Source organism: Lepisma saccharinum, chromosome 10, assembly GCF_977018435.1.
Source record: "Lepisma saccharinum chromosome 10, izLepSacc3.1, whole genome shotgun sequence".
Lineage (NCBI taxonomy): Eukaryota > Metazoa > Arthropoda > Insecta > Zygentoma > Lepismatidae > Lepisma > Lepisma saccharinum.
Genome location: NC_139238.1, coordinates 16896400 through 16922376, shown reverse-complemented (window position 1 = coordinate 16922376; position 25977 = coordinate 16896400). Strand labels below are relative to the sequence as shown.

Genomic DNA, 25977 nt, shown 5'->3' with positions numbered 1-25977 from the left:
CTATGAAATCGATATCTGTCATGTTACAAAAGGGTCACACACAGAACATTTGTAACTTAGCCATGTAAATTAGAACTATTGTTTCTGTAAAACTTTGAAACTGTATTTCCTTTAGGCTTACCCTGTATATTGAGGTTGATATTTTTATGATATCAGTGCAACAATATTTTTAAAATGACTTGCTATTAATATATCTAAATAACGCACAGCCCTATTCCCAGATTAATTGGAATAATGCCATAGGCACACAGAACATTTGTAACTTAGCCATGTAAATTAGAACTATTGTTTCTGTAAAACTTTGAAACTGTCTATTTTCTTTAGAGTTTAGGCTCACCCTGTATATTGAGGTTGATATTTTTATGATATGAGTGCAACAATATTTTTGAAATGTTGACTTGCTATTAATATATCTGAATAACGCACAGCCCTATTCCCAGATTAATTGGAATAATGCCTTAGGCACAGAAGCATTTTTTTAAAAAAAAATAGAGGCTGCAGCTTTAATATTATCTAAATCAGTATAATCAAATACAGGAGCAGCAAAGCCACAACATGCCATTCTTTACATGTGATTGTTTTCTTCTCTGCAAAAAAACTTGTTTTAGCTTTTGTAATTTAGCTATAGTTTCTGGATGAAAGTAATAATAAAAAAATGAATAGTGGAACCAAGATCATATGTTATTAAGGGGTTTGTGACTGATGAATTTATATGTGGGGAAAATGTAAAATTAGGGTTCTACTGTATGTACTATTTGTTGATGTTTTAAAGTGCACCACAGGTGAAAAGTTGTGTACTACGTATAATCACCAGCATAAAGGCTGTTTGAGTGAAATCTTCACATTTTATAGGGTGAGCCAAAAGTCATAATCTGATATTGATATAATATTGTTCATAATTGGGAAAAGAGATGCGGTAGTATATAAATATGGAAAAACTAGTACTCACTTTATCCGCGAAACTGTTTTTTTTTCTTCTTTGTTCTATTAATTTCAGTGGCCACTGCCACTGTACTGCGAGTTCCAACGAAGATGGTTGCAGTGGCCACTGAAATTAATAGAACAAAGAAGAAAAAAAAAACAGTCGCGGATAAAGTGAGTACTAGTTTCTCCATATTTATAATATTGTTGTAGTGAAAATGTGGTTATTAATGCATGAACTGTAATTAAACTGAGCAAGATACATTAGAGAGTGAAATTGGACAATAATACCTGTAAGATTAAAATCAGGTCAGCTTTCAATGGTCGAACTTCTCCATATGTTGACCATTATTCTTGGTTCACAACATTTGGACAGACATCTATCAGAAAACTTGACTCCTAACCACTGGATTTGGTTTGAGTGACGTCTATCAGAAAAAACATGAATTATTACCACATAACTTATGTGAGGAGGATAAATGTTTCTCTCAACCTATTTTTACATCAATTTTGCAAATAATACATCCTTGCACTATAAATAGTGATTGTTGGCCCATTTGTATGCTCTATTATGATGTTTTGTCCTTGAATTGTGTAATCTTTTTTTCTAATAGTTCTGCAAAGGATAAAAGTGATAGAGAAAAGTCCAGGGAGATAGACCATGAAGCAAAGGAGAAAGCATCTAGGAGAGAGGAATCTGAGAAGGAAAGACACTCAAGGGAAAGGAGAGAGGAGAAGAGTCACAAAGAAGAGCGATCATATAGAGTAAGTAAAACATGTTGCATTATTACCCCACTCATGCTTACAGCCAAGGTTCACTGCCTGAGGCTGCATGGTATTGTATTTCATTTATTATTGAGCAATACATGCTTTCAGTGATTTAAATTATGTTTTTTAAAAACAAAATATTTAAAAAAAATATTTTAGTACATTTCAACAGAACTGAAATAAATGTACAACTTACTCAAAACTGTTCTCCATGTCGTCAACAGATAAAAAGATCAAAGAATGACACTCCATAATGCTAAACAAAGAAGACTAATTTCTGTAAGCCTTGTTATGTGTGATTTCTAGAGGCACATATTTTTGGTAAATAAAAAACCAAAATTTCGGTACAAAAACGGAGTCAATTTCGGGTTCAAAAGCGGTAAATAAAATGAAATATCGGTGTTATAGCGGTGAAAAATTGGATGATAAGTGGTATATAAAGACATTTTGGTTTTAAAATTGTGAATATAATCCTAAATTTGATTTAAAAACTACACTTATTCCACAGAATTAACATTTCACTTCTAATAGCACATTTTTGTAGTTATAAGAGTATTAAGTTTATTTCTGTGTAAAGGAGTCCATTTTTGCTTCTCCAATATTAACAGCAGAATTAATCAATTTTCCGGGAATTGCATAACTCACAGGGTACTTCAGACTTCAAAAAGTGTCGCGTCGGTATATAAATGGTAAATTTCGTGTTTAAGAGTTAATTTCGCTTTTTGCAGTTCATTTCGCATTATTTCGTGACAAAACATGGTCACAAAATGCATCTCACACCTTTCAAAAACATGAAAAATTAACACTACAATGTGTTTTTTCAAATTTCGTTTTTTCGTCAACAACGAAATATGCATGCCCCTAGTGATTTCTTATCTATACATGCACAAGACACACAAGATACGTAGGTTCAAATTAAACAACATAACTTTAATGCATGAAAGCCATACACCTACATCTCATACACGGTTACTATGACAACCAATCAATAACATGCTATAAAATACAAATTCTTCATCTTCCTCTTATCATGTGTCTATCATCTCCTCCTGGAGTATCTTTTTTTGTTTAAAGTGCTGGTCTCAGCATATCTATCAGAAGATCTTTTAAGTCTATTCCATCTTCAGAGTGGCGTGTGTTCAGCGTCTGTATTTGGTTGGTTTTGGTAATCTCTTTTACCCTCTGTACCATTAGGTCTATTGGTAGCTCTTTTAGCTAGAGTCAAGAACTGGTCCAGACCGAAAGGATCGTCTTCATCTTTCTCACACTGAACATGTCCGCTGCGTGTTGCTCCACGGTCCGTGCCACTGAATTCCTTGTCTGGGACAAATCTGTTTTGTTTTCATTATTTTCTCCAAATCATCTCCATAGACATCCTTGTCCAGATCTCTTGATGATCTGTAAATATGTTGGCCCAGAATTCCTGCATCCCTCCAAGGTCATCTCCGTACCCACTGTCCATCCCTTTTGGTTGGTTGAACAGCCTCTGGTCAAACTGAGTGTCTTCACTGTCCATGCTCTTAGCTGGCATTCCAAGGGCAATCTATTCACTAACATCCCTCTCCCTGTCTCTCTGGAGCTTTGATTGGAGGTTGGTCATCAATGTGAATTTCCCAGGCTTGCTCCAGACCTGTGTCAGAGATTCCACCCAAACATAAGAGTATGGAGGTCCAAAAAGCACATTCATTTCGTAATCAGCACCATGATACCATATGATACCGTATGATGAGTAATATTAGGGATGGGCCGATATGAAATTTTGCCCGATACCGATAAAGTAACGATATAAAATTTACCAACTCGATATAAAATTAGAAATGGTCCTTGAAGAACCTGAAAGGATCATTGACTTCCTTAATAAATGTGTGTTTCAAGGTGACTGCAGTGAAAAAAATACATATTTAGACATTTACTTTTTAGAAGTAAGGGCATGGAGATTATCCATAAAAATTACAACAAAATGACAGAATTTTGCACTAAATTATCAGATATTTATCGATATATCGGATCGGTAAAATAATTGCTAATTTTACCGATATGCCTATATCGGCCGATACCGATAGAGTACCGATTAATCGGTCCCATCTCTAAGTAATATGATGAAATCGATGAAAGGACACTCGCAAAGAACACTCATGCCCAGGCTGGAATTCAAACCCTGGACCCCTGGTGTCGTAGTCTGCTGTGCTAACCACTCTGCCATAGAGGCCAGTGGATAATGGAAGGGACACTGAAATTAATAAAACCTTTACAAGTAAGTTGCATGGAAAAATGTCTCAAGTATTTCTGTGTATATATTAGACTACAGAGTCTTTCATTCCCAAAACATGACGTTATGACTTTTATTGACTCTTCCATTGTGAATATGATTATGTGAAAAACTAAAAGTGCAATTTCTGTTCTTTTTTTTTAGGAAGAGAGGTACGCAGAGAAGTTGGAGCAGAGAGCAAGCAAAGATGACCGGTATGGTGAACGATACTACGATCATTATCACTACCGAGAGCACGAGGAGTCCCATGAGAGAGAGTTAAGCAGCCTGTCGAACAGTAGCTCGGGATCTGGCCACGGTCGAAGTCATGAACCACCTGAAGTGGAGAGAGGTGAGAAACAGCATGTTCGTGTTCATTTTCGTGGGTGGAGTTCTTTCCCGTTCATAACAGCTAGTACAAAGAAGCAGCACAAGCTAATGCTGATAATGTGTTCATATCACATGAACATTATGAAGTTCTAAAAAATGTGCTTGATATAATTTTGCACTAAATTAGAGGCCACTTGATAATACTGATATGTTCAAGTTAATCTATCCTCTCTGTATATAGTGGGACCTCGGTTTTACATTTTTCAGGGGATCAAGCTACAAGAACTTAAAATCTCTGAAAATGTAGAATTGAGGAAAATTTTGTGACGTTTTGCTATGTTGGAACCATCAAGATTGAATGTATAATGCGAAAGAATGTAAAATCCGGGAACGTAAAATTGGGGTTCCACTGTATTTTACCTTCCTTTATGAAATAGGGCAAGACATTAAAAAAATTAATATCTATTTTGAATTTTCCTACATCTTAACTTCTTTAGTCTCCTCAAGAAAAATGAATAATGGAGTAGTTAGAATTACACGTATGTAGTTAGAATGAAAGGGTACAGTGAAACCTCAATTTCATGTTTTTCAGAGGACCAAGCTGAGAAAACTTAAGATGTAGAATGAAAAATTGGGGAAAATGTAATAAGATTTTGCTCTATTGGGACTATAAATATTTAATGTATAATGTGCAATAATGTAAAACCGGGGTTCCACTTTAAATAGCTGCAGTCTAAACTAGTGGTGATGGCAATTTACCGAGTGTCTAAGACAAAGTGCGAATTTTGTTTTTTAAGATTGAATTCCAATGCACCGTATGGCAATTCTGAGTTTCAATGTATGATCTCAGTGTTTATTATATAAATTGGGTGCAAAATTAAAGATACAGGCAATAACAACCACATTCTGTACACACCAGATTGTGGGTGTAATGCTTGCATACAGGTTATTTATGAAATGCGTAAATTTGTAAGGAATAGAAATTAGTTGACGAGTAGCTACTAATGTTACATACACTAGATCCCCCATTTGTTTTCCAATCATTAATATTCTTGTGTAACCTTTAGTGGACGGCTAGTTTCAAACAAAACCAACCAAATTATGCAATTGGTATAGCCACAAGAGCCATAAAAGATCAATATTTTGGTACAAAAACTTGACATATTTCAGAATCAAAAGCAGTATATAAAATGTTCTTCTTAAAGGTTCGCATAACAACTTTTTTTATATAGATGCAAAATAATCTAACACTGTTATTTTTAGTGGTTTTGTTTTATTTTATCTGCGAAGTTTCGTTGTGAGGTTGTGTTATTGTATGTATATTTTAGAGGAGCTTGAAAAAGTTCTGGGAAATGAGAACGAAATGTCGCAGATAAAATAAAATAAAGCCACTAAAAATAACAGTGTTAGATTATTTTGCATCAGTATATAAAATGGAATTTCGGTGTTAAAATGGTGAATAAAGACTTGAATTTGATTTAAAAACTTTACTTATTACACAAAATTAACATTTCACATATAATAGCACATTTATACAGGGTGTCATTTTAATGGCGCCACAGACCTATTTGTAGTCCTATTTGATTTCAGGTTGCCACTTTTAAGTAAAACGTATAGAGGATATCAAAACAAACAACTTTTGTCAGTAACATTTTTCTCGGTGCATCATTTCGGCGCTACAGTCGTTCAAAAAAGCCTGTTTTGCAGCCTGAATGTTGACAACCACACAACATTTGATTGCATTTGTGACGTCATATCCCGTCGTGAAGCGATGCATCCTAGGGTTGCCAGGAATACACATATTCTGTGAGAAATGACAGCTACAATCAGCCACATTATGTACCGTAAAACAAAACGAGAAAACACGTTCTGTAACCTAACAGTAAGTAAACAAACAATACGAAAAATGGTAAAAAGAAAATAGAATTCAAGTGGAAGTAGTCATATCGAATTTTGTGTCTCATCTTACATGACAAATATTTGCAAATCTAGTTACCAAGTTGGCATCTACAATTTAGTCTATCCACTTCGTCCTTCTGATACTAGATGTCTGTGGCACACTGAACATATGACAAAATAGAAATGAAAGAACTCAAAATTCCGAAGGTAAGCAACACATAATATAATGTATACAGGGTGTTTCTGGCTGATGATACAAACTTTCAGGGACGATGGAGAAGGGCACATGTATCAATTTGAGATAAGGAACCCTGGTCCGGAAACGACTTAGTTGAAAGTTATAAGCGAAAATCGGTGTTGAAGATGTAATACTTTTATTACCTGCACAAGTTTTGCAAGCTGCTACATTCACAACAGTTGTTCAAAGTGGTGTTCCCCAGCTTCGCTGCAGGCATGACATCGTCGCACAAAGTTCTGCCGTACCCGTTGGAACAAACCCGTGGTCGTTCGAACAATGTCACAGGAGATCCTCTTCAGTCTCGACAGGTGTCTCATACACAAGACATTTCACATGACCCCACAAGTGGGGTCAGAACAGGTGACCGAGCTGGCCACGGAACAGGATCCCCTCTTGCTATCCACCTTTCACGGAACGTCTGAGTCAGGTGTTCACGAACAGTATGTTCAAAGTGAGCTGGGGCTCCATCATGTTGGAACCACATACTTTGACGAAGATCAAGTGGGATATGTTCCAACAATGCGGGGAGTATGTCCCCCAGAAACACAAGGTACACTGGTGCAGTTAAGCGGAGAGGAAGAAGATACGGGCCTATTAAATTTTCGCTTATAACATTCGACTAAGTTGTTTCCGGACCAGGGTTCCTTATCTCAAATTGATACATGTGCCCTTCTCCATCATCCCTGAAAGTTTGTATCATCAGCCCGGAAACACCCTGTATTCAGGGCATTATGAGGCAAGTGACAAAAATGGTTGAAAATACAGGATATAAGTAGTAGTAATACAAGCTCCTCGACGACTGTGTTTATCTATGCACCGGATACACGTGTAATAGTTTGCAACTGTGAACAGGGCAGTATATTCGCTACTGATTCATAATTAGATTATTACTGTGGTTGTACGTGTTTTAGCTGTAATGTAACAACGTGAACCTCAGATACTTCCGTTATCAGCACAAAAGTATCACAAGGCATCTGGACACAAACCTGTAGATATCAACCTTGCAATGTAGCTGGGTGTAAACAGCCACATGTAAGCTGTTAGTCCAATAAAATTTATTCTTGTTGATATTTGGCATGTAGGCTGAGATAAAATCCGATATTAACACTTCATTTTGAATAAGTTTTTACCATTTCTCAAATCGTTGGTTCATTTCCCCCTTCCCCGGAGATGACTGCTGATCTGGCTGGTAGGCTATGGCTATGATGTTCGGTCTACTGGGCATGTTTCTCGCTTCGTTTTGCAGCTAATAATGTGGTTGGTAGTTTGTTATTTTCACAGAATTTATGTGTTTCTTGCAACCCTGCCATGTGCTGTTTCGCCGCAGGAAATGATGTCACAGATATGATTAAATGTTGTGTTGGGTTGCTAGCATCCAGGTGGCAAATGGTCTTTTTTGAATGGCTGTTGCGTCGAATCGATGCACCAACGAGAAAAATGTTACTGAGAAAAGTAGTTTGTTTTGATGTATTCTATACGAATCTGTGGTCCGTGGGCACCATTAAAATTACACCCTGTATAGTTTTCGGAGTACAGTATGAAGTTTATTCTTGTGTAAAAGTTTTTGTTTTTGCTTCTCATATTTTTACAGCAGAATTAATCAATTTTCCGTAACTTTCATAACACACATGATAATTCAGATCTCAGAAGGTGTTGCATCGTATATAAACCCTAAATTTCATGTTCAACCATATATTTCACATTTTTCAGTTCATTTTATATTATTTTGTAACAAAACATGGCAGCAAAATGCACCTCACACCTTTCAAAAACATGAAAAATTAACACTTCAATGTTTTATTTCACATTTCATGTTATCGTGAAAAACAAAATATGCATGCCCTTATTGATAATGTGTTCACATCACATGAACAGTATGAAGTCTTAAAAATGTGTTTAACATAATTTTGCACTAAATTAGAGGCCAGTTGATAATACTGATAGAGTACCAGTTAATCTATCCTCTCCGTATATTTTACCTTCCTTGTTTGAATAGGGCAAGACATTAAAAAGATATCTATTTTGAATTTTCCTACATTTTAAGTTCTTCAGTTTCCTCAAGAAAGATGGAGTAGTTAGAATTACACGTGTGTACGTAGTTAGAACAAATGGATAAATAACTGCAGTCTAGAGGAGTGGTGATGGTAATTTACTGAGTGCAAATTTTGTTTCTTAAGATTAAATTCCAGTGCACCATATGGCAACACTGAGTTTCAATGTATGATATCAGTGTTTATTATATAAATTGGGTGCAAAATTAAAGATACAGGCAATAACAACCACATTCTGTACACACCAGATTGTGGGTGTAATGCTTGCACACAGGTTATTTATGAAATGTGTAAATTTGTAAAGAATAGAAATTAGTTGACAAGAGTAGCTACTAAGGTTAAAGACACTACATCCACAAATTTCCATGTGCTTTTCAAACATTATTAGGGAACAGATTTATGTATCAAAAAGGTGTTAGATATGTAAATATATATTTAGTTATTTTAATCAAAATATGGATTTAAATGTAGATGTACAATTGTGCAAAAGCACAATTTTCATTAGGCTTACATGATATTAATTGTAATGCAAAATTCAAACAAAATGTTCTTAATTTTCTGCTACCAAAACATTGGATTTCTAAACTAGACTTACATGACATTAATTTTAATCCAAATTTCAATAGAAAATGTTATCTATTTTTTGTTACCAGACTGTTAGGTGCTGAAAAGTGAATTTCCTCTTGTCCCTAAGATGCATTTATAATAGGGATGGGTGGACCTGAAATTTTGGCCAATACCAATAAAGTACTAATATAAAACTTTGCGATAACTGATAATCTATTGATCCGATATAAAATTCCAAATGATTCTTAAGAACCTGAATGGTTAATTAACCTCCTTAACAAATGTATGTTACCAGATGACTATAATGCAAAAGAAGTTGCATATTTAGACATTTACTTTTTTTAAAGTAGCACATTGAGATTATCCATAAAAATTATAACGAAATAGAAGAATTTTGCACTAAATTATTAGATATTTATAGATATATTGGATTGGTAAAATTATCGGTAATTTTACCGATGCACTGATATGCCTATATCGGCCGATACCGATAAGAGTACAGATCAATCTGTTCCATCCCTAATTTATAATGAAATTGTATTCAATATCACTTGAAGTAATGGAAGTATATTTAAAATCTGTAATGGATGTCACTGAGAAACCTTGATGTTGTCTTCTCTGTTTTTTACTAGATGCATCGTCTTATGTCAAGGTTTTAAAAAAAACAGAATACAAATGAGTAGAAAACCTTAGGAATTTAACACAAAAAGGGAAAATGTAGTAATAGCATGACTATGGAATATATATGTTGAAAAATATGGAAATCACATGTAAAAAAAATGCTAAAAACTAATGTGTATAAAAATATAGAAAATTAAAATTGCATTTTTCAAGCTTGTTCACCACAGTTCGCAAAGATAATACCAAATAACATTGATTTTAGAATCATATGAAGATATGTATTTACATATAAATCTGTTCCCTGATCATTAACATTCAATTTACCACAATGTATACCTGTACCTCCTTTATGTTAATGACATTTTTAGTTATATGCATATTTTCTCTTTGTGTTGCAGATGTCAAAAGAAGGAAAATGGAAGGCATTGCCCCATCGAAGGTTAGTATCGAAGTCTCCTAGTCCGGTTCTACATTCTGTGGGTCTTTGTGTCTCACAGATTAAAATGGCATTGAAGTGCAGTTAGACTTTGAAGCAGATCTCCATTACATCTAAATATTTATTTTGAGTTGTGTTTTTTAGCCCGTTGGAAGATTTCTGTGAAATAATTCCAGTGTCACAGTGCCAGCCAAATCTTTAAATTGCTGTTTCCACATGGAGCATAGCATTTAAGAAGAGACTGAAGTGTACAGCATTTCGAAGCAATTTTTTTGGGTTCCATTGTTTCATCCTGAAGTCAGTCCCAAGAGGAAATTCATTTACTTCGCGATGGAGTCTTGTGTGAGGATGTAAAGAAAATAATCGAAGCATTTTTTGAGCAATAACTATTGAGTGAGAGGTGTGTGTGTGTGAAGAGGCGCTTGTAGAGACTGTTCTTGTAGCTACGTAGATTTAAAAGTGGTTGTTTTGCTGGATGTAGTAGTTTATATTTCTGCGAATTAGTGGAATCTTCATGGAGGTCCCTGGTAGTCTGCAAAATTGTAGCCCAAGGAGTTAAATGATCTCATCGTTTATGGTTTATATGCAAGGAAGATATATTTTAGTTACGAGATAAATTGGGATCCAGCAACTCATTATATTAATAAAATAGCATTTGGATTTCGATGGTTTCATATTTTTAATGCTGAGAAAAGTACAAAATGTTTGGTTGAATTGCAGTTACAACACATAGCTGTGTTTGTAGTGGATCTCATTTATATCTTAAGATTTCTTGAAAGAAGATTGAAGAGGAGAGATTACTAATAAAGATCTACATTAAATTTGATTGATTGAATGAAAGAAGAAAAGAGAAATGAGGCTGAATTTTCCCAGAGCGCTTGCATTTCTCAGATGATATACTGAAGTCTGGTGTAGCAGTTATTAACTATGTACAAAAGGAGAGAAGGGAGCCACTTGATGCATTTTTATTGCCCTGTAAGATATGAGCAGATTTCTTGTTAACTCCCAGGAATCTTCGTTACATAAAAGCAAGAAGAAGAAGAGTTTTGCTGTTGTTAGAGCCTTATTTTGTACAATGTTAACCAAAGAAATAATAATGGAAGAAGCACCTTCCTTGTAAGCCATAATAACTGCCAGAGAGCTGAATGTGATGGGCTTCCATGGATAATATTTTATAATCACCTAGGCTCAAGTCAACATGGAAGAATTTAACTGTGATGTTCACTTCGTTGGTGTCCCACATTGTCAGCAGTACAAAGTAGTATGGATTTTCTGTTGCTGGTGCCATAAGGCAGCATCGAGGCCTTAGTGTTCAACTTAGTCAATTGTTTGAAAATGTTCAAAGGATCATAGCAGCTGAACGGACATGTTTTTTTTTAAAGGACGCTCCTTTTTTTTTTTTTAACAAAAGAAGATATGATTTCGAGGAAACCAAGAGAGAACTTTGTTTATTTTGGTGCTATGGAGGGATGTGTGCGAAGTTAAAATTCTGGTGTTATCTGATGGGGTAGTGCTCGCTATTTAGATGACTTTTATAAAGTGCTGTGTCACTGGAGAAAATATCCGCTGCCCAACAGTTAGTTTCGAAATCTGCCTGCCGTGATCTTGCTGAATTTGCTGGTGTAAGGATCCATAAATGTTCCTTTCGGACTTGCAGAGCGGTAAGTACCGTTTTTACTTTGTTGATCTATGCCTGCTTATTCCCATGATAAGTGATTATTTTTACTATGTGATTAGGATCCAGTTGGAAGAAGAATGGATTTGATGTAAGTACTTACACTTCATCCAGGTCAGGTTTATCTCAAAAGACTGTAATATAAATGAGAGTATAAGGGAAGACTTGTATTTAGTGGCCATTGTAATGTGAAATCTAGTGGTTGTTCACCCATCTCTAACTTTTCTCTATTTGAAGATTATACACACGCATCAAACAAATGGTGTTATAGACTACATTATTCTCATCTAGGGGATATGCTAATGCTTTTAATTTAAGAAAGACCTAAAATTTTGTGTGGCGTATAATCAGTGGTAAGCTAATGTGTAAAGTGTGAAGGATGTTTTATCCATATTGGTCTGATGTTTCTGGTATTTCAGGGAGCTTATTTTTCATATATATCTGCAGTCTACTTTGAATATAAAGATTATTAGGTTAAAACCATTCATTACAGTTCTGTGGTCTTCACATGTATGTACCAGCATACATGTTCATAGGCATGCTTGCAAATCAGTCTCTGTTCATTTCTCTCTTAATCATGTGTTGCATTAGTTGGATCCTCCATAGTGTGTGCTGTGTGATGCCATTTTAAGTATGCATCACAGCCACCGTGTGGATTGTCTTATTATGCTGGACTCGCCAATTTGTCTTGTATGTCGATTGAGGTTTGGCAGTGCCAGGTGATTCATTGTTTGATTCATTCTTGTCTTTGTGGTAGACAAGATCCTGGTGTATTGTTTGAGATTGTATTTAAGGGAGCTTTTAGAATAAAATGGCGTGAATGCATGACCAACAGACCAAGGTGACATGTGCAGTTTGGCATGTCACTTCGGTACAAAAGATTGTCTTTATTTCTGCACATGTCACATGTTGCCTGCTGCATTTTTGCCTGTCACTTTGGTCTGAAAGTTTCTTAAATGTTGCCATTTAATGTGTTTCTGTGCTCTATAGGTAACCTTAAAGTGATCACATCCTTTACAATCCTTCTTCAAAAGTAAGCAACTTTTTTTAATGTAAGGGGTTCAGTCCTTGTAAGTGCAAAGCAGACAAATACCAACTATGATTAATGCATCAATTTCTTTATTTTACCAACAAGTAAAGAGTGAATCACACAGAGCTAGATTATTTACTCGGATGCTTTTTGGTGCTGGACTGGCTACCAGACTAGTTTTAGCAACTATTTCTGATTGCAACTTGCTTCTTTGATCGATGCTGTGATAACAACCAATCAGAGCAAATCTGGCAAGGAAAAGTAGTTTTTGTCTGTAGTTTTCGAGTATTGCGATTTTTGTGTTTGTTGCTCGATGGAAATAAAAGTAGCGGAAATGAAGTGCATTTGTTTGTATGTAGGAAATAATCCAGAGCAATGAGATTTGTACACAACATATATTTTTACCCAATAATGAAAATTGTTATTAGTATTTGTTTGACATGTTTAGTCTAGCAACATTTTTTTTATGGATGAATTCTGCGAATCTCATGTATGAGATTCATTAAAAAGCCTGTTGATAACCATTTCTTCTTTCAAGTCAAGTTCTATCTCATACTTTTCTTTTTTGTCTTAAATCTTTAATTTTGTCAATTGTAAGGGAAATAGCAGCAGTTCTCCTACGATATTCTTCCTCAAATTGCTCGTTCATCTTTTTAGCTTGTCTGCTCTGTGCAATGCATTGCAAAAACCAAAAGTCTACCAACAAATGTGGTAATGAGTATCATGCAAGGCAAAAACTAGCAGATGAGAAAGTGCCACACCACTAGTCCAAGTCCAAGCAGGAAATCTAGGCTCGTGTGATTCAGTCAAGAATCTGGTTGAAGTACTTGTCTCCTCGACTTTAGCAAAACAAGATTTGAAGCATACTTCGAATTGTTCACTTTTATTATTTGGCAGTATTGTGTTGAAAAATTCTAAACAATTGTTTTAACAGTGACAATAATATGACAGATCATTAAACACCTCACTTCAGAAGATTTACATGCTGATATCTGACAGTAGCAATGTCAGAAAATTTGATTTCAGCATGCACTATGTGCACTGGTATCCAATCCTCCCCTGCACCCTGTGGGCAATACCATTGCTACCTTCTCGTTCATTGTTGTCTCACCTTTTCATCACAATTAGTGTAAAGTTACAAATAAATTGTTACACTACTCATCTTCAATGACTGAAGAGCAGTGGATAGTGTCAGGCAGGTTTCTATAGATTTGATGTGTTCTCACAAGCTGCTGACCAGCAAATGAAATATGGTGTTCTTTTGTTATTCCACATTGCCATTAAGCCAAAAGCTGATGCACACATAAGATACGCCGATGACATCCTAGTCATTTACAAACAAGATGAGGGCCTAAGCTGACTGCCCTCAACAGCATACACCCTAACATAAAATTCATCATAGGGAAGGAAGAGAATGGCCACTTCAACTTTCTCAACCTCAACATCTGATGCCATCAAGACAAATTCATCACCTCCATATACAGGAAACCAGTCTCAGGCACCCAGTACATCCATTCAAGATTCAACCACCCCCCAAAACAGAAAGTTGGAGTATGGATGAACTTTTATAGGAGGGCCTTCACACATAGCTGCATGGAAGACGACCTCTGTGATGAAATAGAATTAAGTGTGAAATCACAGAAATAGAACTAAGCAGTGGTTACACCGAGCGCCAGCTATCCATGTGATATGGAAAAGCAGAAGCACAGCTCAGACACCCATGAGAGATAACCCAAAACCAAATGAATCATCTTTCCATACCACCCTACCACATCAGGCAAATTATCCAAGGCCCTCAAATCCTTTAACATCAGACTGGCACACAAACCTGTATCCCAAGTCAGAAGATTCCTGTCCAATATCAAGAGATACTACCTACCCAAACTTGCATCCCCTGGTGTCTACAAGGCCACATGCCAATACCATGACAGCTACATCGGCAGAACCATCCACACTGTTAAAGAACAGATCGAGGAAAATATAAATGATGCCAAAAAAGACACACCAGGATTAGGCCTTTCTCATCACCTCCACAGCACAAAACATCTCCTCCACATCCATACTTCAACTGACTCCATTATAGAAAACACCATCATAGAAACCCATGCCATCATCCAACAGAAACCAGCACTGAACCTAGACATTGGACAGGCACCCCCAACCTGGCATCCCATTCTTCAAAAAAATCCCACACCACAAGAAGAAAAAATGCAGTCCCTCCACTCAACCTCCCTTCACCCCCCCCACGAACATGAACCACACCACACTGAGCAACACAGTGCAGCAGACAGCCCAAGTCCTCAATCACCACCCGACGACGGAAAGAACAACAGACGACACAAGCCAGGAAATGCACACCAGTGCCACCAGATGGGAGAAAATGCAACTACGTCCACCTGGGAACTAACAAAGAAGTGACATGCCCATCTCTGTTCCAGATGCCGTACCCTTCGTGAATGAAGGTAGTGTGTAAAAAACTATCCAATCCGCAATGTGGAAACACAAAACTTTACATACGTAATACTTAAATCACGTTTACCACATCCATCATGAAAAGCTGATGTCACACATGATGTGAAGAAGAATTTAGTGAACAGATTGATTCATCGCAAAGCTTTCTGAACCACGTGCATCAACATCCAGACATCAGGTTTATCATAGAGAGGAAAAAAGGTGGTAGCTTACCAAACCTGAACATCCTCAAGGAAGAGTACACATGGTAAACAAGCATGTGTATCAAGAAGCAAGGTGCAAACTACTACTTTTGACTGCCAGGTTGAACTAACCCCTGAGACTTTTTCTGTAACTGTACTTGGATGCAAACAAAGTTATTTTTCAGACACCCTGTAGTCACACTTTACGTAAATGTTAACTGAACTAGCAGTACCAGGAAGACCCTACAAAGATGTGAACTGGACAAGCTAACACAACATGTTATCAGAAGAGCAGAGTGTGTATGTCCAAAGAAGAAAATTGTCAGTTTTTATATCCCCATTCATGAATTATCCACTGATGTGTTTACCTGATGGAAAACCAAATAATAAACACAAGGAATGAAGACATAGCAAGGTTTGCACAAGTTGTAAAGCTATAATATAGGAAAGCCACAGATTACAAGACCGAATACATGTAACTACGGAGGAAAATGATTGAATTGAGACTATATATACGCATATATGAAAAGACAAAAGGGAAACCAAGAGGGAAATTGATATGTACAATTAAATAAGTATATGAGAAGAAGTGGGCTATGTTGGAGAAGCTTCGTGTGCCAATCTGTGACAGTCTCACATAATAAAACTTGATAAGAAAATCTGGTATGCAAAAATTTGACTAAAGCAGTATTAGGGGCATAACCATAATCAATCTTGGCAATATCTATTACTACCACCACCCATAACAGTAATCCTTGGATCTGTCTGCATGGATACACCAAGCTAGACTATCTGGAATGCTTTATTGTGATTCAGTGACCATGAAGGGATACAGCGCTAAAGGAAACACCAAAATAAATGTCTCCTCTTTCAGAAGACTTGAATGACTGGAGATAGTATGGATTGTTTAGACACATTTCTTCCTTACTGGAGATAGTATGGATTGTTCAGACACATTTCTTCCTTATGCAACAACCTATGAAGAGCTGTTAACCTCATGGCCTACGAGACCAAATCCAGTCAAAAGATCCAAAACTCCAGCTAAAGACCGGGAAATGATAGAACACGAATTGGAAGAACATTGAAAAATTACGGTGAGAAAAACTGGACCAAGCTGAATATGCTATCAATGAAATAAGGGATAGACTTCGCAGTCGTCAAAATATCCAATTTTATCATAATAAAGAAGCAGCTGCCAGCTGAAATGAGAAAACCCAGTCTTGTCTGGGACACACATGGTATTGTGGACTGACAATAGAACATCAAACCAAATTGTCTAGACAATAGTGAAAGTGTAGCAATAGAAGGTTGTAGATCTGGACGAATCATCTACTGCTCTGTGCTGTGAAGATGAGGAACAAAGCTTGGAATTCTATCCATAGACCATCTTAACTGATTATTGAAGAGAACTTTTTGTTATGTTGTGCCTAGCAGAGCAATCAAATTTGTGTTGCAGAACTGTTGTATGTTTAGGAAATGGATTTTTAGGTGCTAAAAAAGGGATCTAGGACTTAATAAATTCCATTTTAGGACTTTTAGGTGCTTATAATAAATTAATAGGCATAATTATTAATTAATAATAATGTCATGAAATTAGTGGTTTCAGATGCAATTTGCATACAAAATTACTATTTTTAGTGGAATGAATACTATTCTTAGATTATAAAAATATACAATTTGTCCAATGTAAAAACTTTTATCATATTTTGAAACACTGCACCACCATATGCTTTTCAATGTCCTCCTTGGTGAAGTTCTTCCAGTTTTCCGTGAATAGGCGCTTGTACAGTCACTTCTCAGTTGTAAGAATCCCATTAACTTTCAATGTGATTATTACAAGCCAGAAGTGTCTATGACTGTACATGGAGAACCTTCCCTTCATGCACAAACTTCATAAATGATTCCCAAGACAGGCTTGGTTCTTCCCGAGACATAGTGGTAACGTTGATACCTTGGAACAAAGAGGTCGTAGGTTCGATAGCTGTTGGAGGCACATAGTGGTTCGGATCCCACTTTTAACTGTAGGACAAGTCCGATTAGTCTATATGTGCATAAAGTGCGCTGAAAAGACCTCAACCTCAATACTCAATACCCAGGTAGATTTGCAGCCATGGTAGCTCAGTCGTTGAGGGCGTCTGACTACCATGCGAGAGACCCGGCGGGGGAGAACCGGGATTTTTTCCACCTATTCAAGCTTCTCCGGTGCCCATCCAGCATTGTATAAAGTGGGTTCCTGGAAAAAACTGGGGGGTAGAGGTGGCCAGGGGCATGGTGCTGATCACACCACCCTATACACTTTCATGGCATGGTGCATAGCACAGGGGAGCACTTTACTTTTTTTTTTTTTTACCTTTACCAGGCAGATTCTCAGTAGTCTTCTCTCCTTGTTGAACAGTTTCTACACTAGGACAGTTGTAGTTTCCGGTGCAAACCCACCACTTTCACCTATTGTGTCAGTGGGGAAAATAGGCAAGGTGATTACGTGCAGGGCTGTATTTCCTACTCGTTACAGCAGGCACTAGAAACGGCCAATCACAGTGAGATATTCTTTGTATAATACACCTACGGTCCCTCTGATTGCCTGGGAAGTACATCCTTTAACAATGGAGAATGCCTTATCCAGCCAGTTTGCTTTACATGTTTCCAATTTTGTGATGCAGGCTGGAAGATGGCGGAAATTTGCACAGATGTTGACACCTCCTACAGTTAGATTGCTTTGTATGCCAGTCTGATTCCTTTAAGGTATCAATTTTCCAGGGTCTCAAAGCTTTGTGGTGGAAATTAAGGGTCATTCTTAATAAGTTATTGTTAAAGTTAAGCGAAAGGTTTAAAGGGCATTTTTCAGGTCAAATTATGGTTTTAGGCATTTGTATGAATTTATTGTTCATTTAGGCATTTTAGGTCCTATAGAATTTCAGTAGAGGGGTTCTGTGTACATGAAACACAGACATCTGTAAATAGCATATATCTAGGATATAGCAAGAAGAAATAGGTATGGGCCTAGAAATCCATTCCGTATTTATCACGCAAAAGTGCCAGGTTATTCATATGGATGAGTGTGGGGTAATAATATAAATGAAATAATTTTTAGGGAGGATGCCTGTAAATAATAGTAACTTTCCAATCTACAGTAAAAAGCAAAGACTCTTCTTTCCCAGGAAAGTCATTTTTGTAGTATGAACTTAAACAGAGGACCATTAAAGAAAGTCAGTACTTAATGAGTTTTCATGTCATTCCACTTAATACTTACAAGAAACAATTCAGACAATTAAGAGTAATTTCAATTCATTGCTACCATTCAAATGCATGCAGTATTATTAGGTAAACTAAACAGATAAATTTGTACTTCAACAGATTTGACATTATTATAAAGCTACTCTTAGACAAATTTACTGCAGATATGTCAGCAGGTTGCCATTAACAACAGTATTTGTTCAGGATGTTCACTGACAAGGAATTCCTTGATTTTAAGAAATAACTACCATCAGGGACTAAACGCAATTTCGTTGTGAATATTCTTTTGAAAAAAACAAAATGAAATCGTTTATACTGAAAAATAAATGGGTGAAACTAAACATTTATAAACATTTTAGTATATCTATACTAGTTGTTTTGTGCTTCATTAAGAGATCAATGTGAGATATATGAGATATAATTTATTCAGACACTTTCCAATGAAGATTTTGCTGTTTTGAGTGTGAACAAGACTAAAAACTCTCCTATCTCATGTTTAGGGACTCTAGGATCATAAACAGGCTCCATTAAGTACATTTTGTGATTGATATTCCTACAAAAAACTTTTGTGAGTCTTTTATTCAGGAAAGCAAATACATTACCTGTAGAAAGATACACACCTATTTTAGTTTTTCACATAGATTCCACCAATAATGAGACACTTATCATGCTCCTGCACTTGTTTGGATAAGCCGTTGGCATGAACCTCAGTGCCCTGCTTATGGGGAAAGGTGCTATAGAGCGGCCACAAGGAAAAGAACCTTCGGCAAAAAAGTCTCCGCACAACTTCCCTTTCTTCCGTTCTACTCTGACCATAAGGAAGCATACTCCACTCTGCTCCTTCCCTCCATGCGGGAGTGTGGTGCACAGGCTTTTTTGCTTCTGGTTCCACTCTTGTAATGGCACGTTCCATATCTGCAGTGTGGTTTACAGGTTTAACAACAGAATTTTCTCAATCTGTTTGGTTTGAAAGCATCCTTTGCAGAACAATCTATCTGACAGACAGAAGATTATTGCAAGATATCTTGAAGTTGATTAGGTAAATTTGAGTCTAAAATTCGTGCACAATTTTTGTAGATTAATATATCCTGTACCATTTGTGACTTGTGTTTGTAGATGTGAAATGTCAAATGTAAACTCCGCACCTTAAACAAAATATTACTATATATATGCCATTTAATAGAAATGTTATAGAATTGTGGAGATAAATTGGAATCGCACAGACCCTTTATATTGTTAATATATTTGTGTGGGTTGTAAGGTTGAAATAGAGAAAACATCTGTGTGTGCTCTTGAATGTTTGGAAAGTTCGCCTTGAAAACAACTGGGAATTATACTGTTATCATGGTACTAGATTGGCCAACCTAAACAAAGTTCAGACAGCTCCATTTTCAAACTAGGAACAAGTGTGAGTTATTGGGTGCAAGGTCAGTGCTATACAGGGGATGGATGGTCTATACATTCCCAACTGAACCTTCACAGAAAGGCTGCCATTGTTGCTGCTGTGTGAGGTCTCGCAGAGCATGGGAAGTGAGCACACTTGTTCTCATTGTTGAATAAGGCCTTCAGTCCTTTCACGTAGCATGTTAGAACACAAGGGGTCTCAAGTTTGAATCCTATCCTGGACATGGCTGTTTGCGAGTGTACCCTTATTGATTTCATCATGTCGTCACTCATCCTCATTCTCCCAATTAGCCAAAAGTGGCAGAAAAGCGATGATAAATGACATGCTCACATCTGTAACACTGTTCGCCAATGGGACTCAAGTGCTTATGGAGTGGACGTGCTCAGCATGAAGATCACTCTCACCCTCCTACTTCTGCACATGTGCAGCACAGAATGTGGAATCCACACAACCCTCTTAGAGACAGTCCCTTAACTGCATATGGTATAATTTCCTCATGGATACATTACTATCAAAAATATTACTATGGAAAACTTATCCTCGTAAATAACACCACTGCATAGCAATTAAAATTTATTCACAAAAATAAAAACGTTTGATTTGCTTGATAAACATTTTTCACACATGTGTACCATAAGTGGCATTTTTTGTGCTCATTATTTTATTTTTTTAATTAAACTATTTCGTTACTGTTGACTTTTTCTACATGTGAACACATAATGTTAAAATTAGAGCTGGCATTGGTTTCAGAAAATATCAGTTTGAATGTTAATACTAATAAGTACAGGTAGACACAGGAACCTTTCCAACAAATACATCGCTCAAAAAAATTGGCATGTGTTTCAGCAATTATTGTTGTTAATAGTCTAGAGCAGGGGTTTCCAACTGGCGGCCCGCGGGCCGCATGCGGCCCCCGTTGCCTTTTTCTGCGGCCCGCGAAGCCAGTTTGCAAAATACGTTAATTTTATTTATTTTTATTAAAATACGTTATATTTTTACTGAAGGAACGGAAGCTCTGTGAAGAAAGACCATATCACAGGTAGAATTGATTTTGCAGTCAATAATGATCATCAGAAGAATCTAAAGTGACGTAACTTTCTCTTCACACCATGCATTCCACCCCTTCGCTATGTGGGATGAACTCGCCCGCTTCCGTGAAAGCTTCACTCTTTGTGTTTAGAAACAAACTGCGGCGCTATAGAGATCTGTTTCACTACGCACGAAGTACGAAGAGATTTCCAGTGTTCCAACTCGGATTGTACTGTGACTGTTAAAGTTTGTGCAAATATCAAAATGAGCAATATCTCCAAAAAACGTAAGATTGAAAATGAAAATAGCTTCTCTCGAACCTAAATTGCGTAATTTGCAAGGCGATGTGTTCCTTCAAACTAGGCAAGAAAAGTGGCCAGAGTTTTTCAAATACCTTATAAAGGAACGCTTTCCAAACCTTCGTAGTTTTGGGCAAAGAATGACATCAATGTTCGGCAGCACATACATGTGTGAAAGTGTTTTTTCTTCAATGAAGTTCATCAAGAACCGCTACAGAAGCAGACTGGCAGATTCTTCACTGCTTCACTTTCTGAGACTTTCAAATACAGAAATTCAAATACAACTTTAATAAAACATGCAGGTCGGGCTCAATTCTTACATTGAACACTTACTATGAAGTAGGTACATTGAATTTTCGCGATGCGCGAAATCGCGAAATGTGAAAAAAAAATATGCAATTTTGAACATTCTGCACGTAACTACACCCCCAATGATGAAATATGCATGAGTTTTATTCGCGAAGTAATGCGAAATGTGTGCTTTTCCACGAAATGAACGCTTTTTCGCGGAATAACCGTGAAATATCATCAAATTAAGTAGAAAACACCAAAAAACCGGCAATCGAGGTTGTGCGCGCAAACTGTCGATTTGTAACGAAACGTTTGTCTAAAGTTTCCTACCACTTGCAGCTGAAGAACGTTTTTTAACTTCCATCACATCAGGAAGACGCTGTAAATTGGGATTGCCTATGCACATAATCTCAGTTCGAAAACTTCGCTCCATGTCAAGCTGCATCCCTTTCTTCCCCCGAATATGCATTTTAGAAATGAAGTGATTTTTTCTTGATGTTTTCTTTTTGGTTGGGCAGCTAAGTACTTTTGTATGTGTAAAGTATATAAAAATGAAGAAATAGTTTATCAATTTATAGCTCTTTTGTATGTTGTTTCCTCTCATGATGAAAAAGTGTGTGCCAATTCTTTTTTTTCCATCGCTGGTATATACCGCTGATCTAACATTTTATTTACCGCTCTCCTCAGTTTTTATTTACCATAAATTAGTGTCCCTACTATGAAGTATTATGTGTATGGTGTGTCTTTAATTTCTTTCAGTTCATCAATAAGTATTGGGTTTTTGTGAAATAAATTGTAATTATACAATTTTGATTTGTAATTCCATTGTTTTTATTGCCTCATTTTAGAAATTTAGGTCATGCGAAAGTACTACATTTTCAGTTCAGTACTTACAATTTTTGTAATTTGTAAGCCGCCCCCCCCCCCCCCCCCAAAAAAAATGCGGCCCGTCTATCAACTGCTGGATATAATTTTGGCCCTCGGACCTTTTGAAGTTGGAAACCACTGGTCTAGAGTTCGGATATGCCTTCCAACAAAAGTTGCACGGATATAAACATTTGCAATCACTATAAAATATTAGGAAAATCTTCACTTTCATTAAGAATGTTATAAAGCTATCCATTTTTTTGTATTGTTTGCTAAAGGAAAATACACTATTGCAGAGACATTCATGCTGGAATCTGTGATTGATCACTATTGGTGCAAAATTTTTGGACATCATGAAAGGTTGTGTGTATTTTGTACACCTTTGGAAAAGTATTGAGCCATATCGATGATTAAATTTATACCAATACTTTCCCATTCTGTTACAGCATATTGCTTTAAGCTCAACTCTACTATATACACTGAAGTTAATTGGCACTCAACATAAAATTCCATTCAGGTACCTGACTGATATAGACCCCTTTCTCCACTTTGCATCAAACTTATGTTCACATAGATTTAATTAGTAGCCTCTGCAGAAGATCCTTAAGTAATATGTGTATTTGGTAAGGTGTGTAAAGAGTTCCCTGCGCTCATTGCACTGTCCCATGAGCATGCATACATAGGGGCCAACAAGTTCACAATCTGTCACTTTTTTGGAGGTGATGTGATCAACACCATACTCTGGCTGCTTTTACTCTGCAAGGTTGCCTCCAGGTACCCAAGTGACCCCCAGAGCTGCTTTATGCCGGGTTAAGGTTGGAAAAATTCCCAACCTTGGGATCGAATTCTGGTCCCCAACGTGTCCTACCACCTGGACCACCGAGGCACCTAAGGTGTGTACCTGTATCATAAGTATTTTGTGTTTTACTATTTGATTCCAAATTATCAGATTGGTCTAAAGTTATGTGGCCCACTCTTCAGTCAGAATTCTGGTTTTCTTTAATTTATTTCTGATTACAGATGGATTTTTCACACAATAAATTTTGCATAGTTAAGGAAATTCTGGTGATTTTCTAAGTAGAAAGCTCATGCCCATACTAGGCTACAAATTATGACTTTGAGGCAAAGGTAGCTAGCCATGTTTAACTAATTTGGATGTGCTGAACATGAATATGAACATAATGTCTGAAGTTAGCTCTAGTTTCCGAGATAAGGAATGGGGAGAGGTGTGGATGGTCCTTATCTGATATCCTACATATCAAGTGTACGATTTCTCACGAGATGGATAACCTTGAGTGCTAGGTGGATAAAACATACATACTTGTATGTTGTTTGACTCTTGAAGATGAAAATAGCCATGAATGGACCTAAATAGCTAGTAGCTAGCATGTGTGTGTGTGTTAGGGTGATCAACTCTCCCGCATTCCTGGGATCTCCTGTATTAGATCTTTTTTTTGGGCAGGTGGAAGTGATGCCATATCTTGCAGTAGTTGATTGATGCTTAGGACTAAGAAACATGTAAATTTGTAAATTTTTATTCTCTATTGTAATCTGTATATTATATAAAATGTAAATTAAGTCTTTTTTTTTTTTTTAATATTATCCATTCCATAAACATTTGCTGTGCTGCGCCACTAAAAATGAGCAAAATTTCTCGTGACTAAATCTCCCTCAAATTCATGGCCGAAAGTTGGTCACCATAGCATTCGTGTGTGTGTACACACAAAACAAACATTGCATATTTGCATATACAAATTCTATGATTGAGCTACCTAACATCACCTCTATACCTGTCACCTCTCTCACATGGAACCAACAGCCTGGTCTTCCATTAAGGACCATCCATTCCCACTGAATCCCTCGTTGTCTTGAAACAAGAGGTAATTTGTGATTTATGCATTCATACTTGTGATCAGTATGTCCAAAGTAGTTAAATAGCAGCTCTTGCCTCAGATACATTTTGATTCTTGTCCAGTCTGATTGAATAGAACTGATAGCATTACCAGATCTTTTGATGGGGTGGAAGATCTTCATCAGAAAGTTTGTAAAACAGGGAAGTTAAAAGATCTGGTAGTACTTTTTTCATCAATAGTAGTGTTTCCAACTTGTATGAAATCGAATCTGCGCTATTAATTTCCTTTTTCAACTTTAGTTTATTGGCATTGTATTATTTATCGAAAGAGAAATTAGAAGGATGAAACACAACAGTAAAATAAAGTATGACCTGTTCTCTTGCTCCCACTCCTATTTCTTGCCGGTTGTTTTCATAGCTGTATTTGCATTCTGATACGTATCACTTCACATACTGGCTTTATGCTTGCTCTCAGGGGTTCATGACCTTCGGAAGCAGATCCATAAGGAGGAAACATCTCCCATCAATCAATTTTAGTTTTCTTTTGATTTGTTATTTTGCATTGCTTTTGTGCACCTCTGGGCTAATTATTGTGTGAAAGGACACCCACAAATGAATACTTATGCCCTGGCCTGGATTTGAACTCCGGATATTTGGTGGCAAGATTGAGTCAACTGTTTGTGGTATTTGAAAAATTTTCAGTAAATACTCCTGAAGATATCATATTATGTAAGTTATATGTGTGTAAATTAGCAACCAGAGAGGAGATGCTTTAACCACAAATGGGGGGGAGAGAGATTCCCACTCAACCTCACCTCAGATACTACCATCTCAGCTCAATGTGCTCGGCCCCTACAATTTGAAGAAATGAGAATTGCTTTGAGAGTTTGTGGGAGAAGGTATTTTAATGGACAACTTTAGTTAATCTATTTAAGGCCATTAGATTATGTTGGTAATAAAGAGTTCAACAATGTCTGAGCATGTAGTGTATTGGATTCACAATCTCTAGGCTGAAGATTCTGTGTTCAAGACCTAAACAGAGCATCAGCATTTAACTGTGTCAATTGTTTCAATTAATCCCTCCCATGTTCTTCAATTGTCATGATTAATCCAAGGAGGTAGAAAAGCACCTTCAAGAATACAAATAAGGAATAATGTGCATGAAAGATCAAATACACAGTAAGATGCTACTTTTCATGTTTATATGCAAAGGACAACACATTGTTTTGTGATGTCACAAACATTCCTCTCCCCCTTTTTACCTGGTGCTTTGATGAATCATGGCTTTTGTATTTTTAGATGAATCAGAATGATAATTGTGAATGCTGCAGAAAGAAAGGATTTAAAAAACACTGAAGCTCTGACTGAGACTTGAACCTCGAGATTGAGAATCTAACAGGCTGTCTCTAACTTGCTCAACCATAGTAAATCATCTCTAAAATCTTGCTGGGGAAAATATTGTCCCCCCCCCCCCTTTGAAAAATGTTGATAAATCTGCAGGTGTAATTATTTCATTGTTATGTAAAACTCTACACAAGGGGTAAGAAAGAGTCAATAAGATT

The 25977-nt window shown here is 36.7% G+C and overlaps 1 protein-coding gene across 6 annotated transcripts in view; it reads left to right on the top strand.

Moving 5' to 3' along the window:
• Nucleotides 1-25977, top strand: part of tho2 (THO complex subunit 2-like protein) — a 128132-nt gene that overhangs the window by 53667 nt on the left and 48488 nt on the right. For 5 of the 6 annotated variants that reach the window (XM_083129603.1, XM_083129607.1, XM_083129605.1 and 2 more), the window contains exons 26-28: nucleotides 1536-1686; nucleotides 4103-4289; nucleotides 10042-10082. In XM_083129603.1, coding sequence (XP_082985729.1) covers nucleotides 1536-1686; nucleotides 4103-4289; nucleotides 10042-10082 — 379 coding nt within the window. Of the gene's footprint in view, nucleotides 1-1535; nucleotides 1687-4102; nucleotides 4290-10041; nucleotides 11741-25977 lie in introns of all 6 variants that reach the window. The other variant, XR_014442289.1, reaches the window with a different exon arrangement.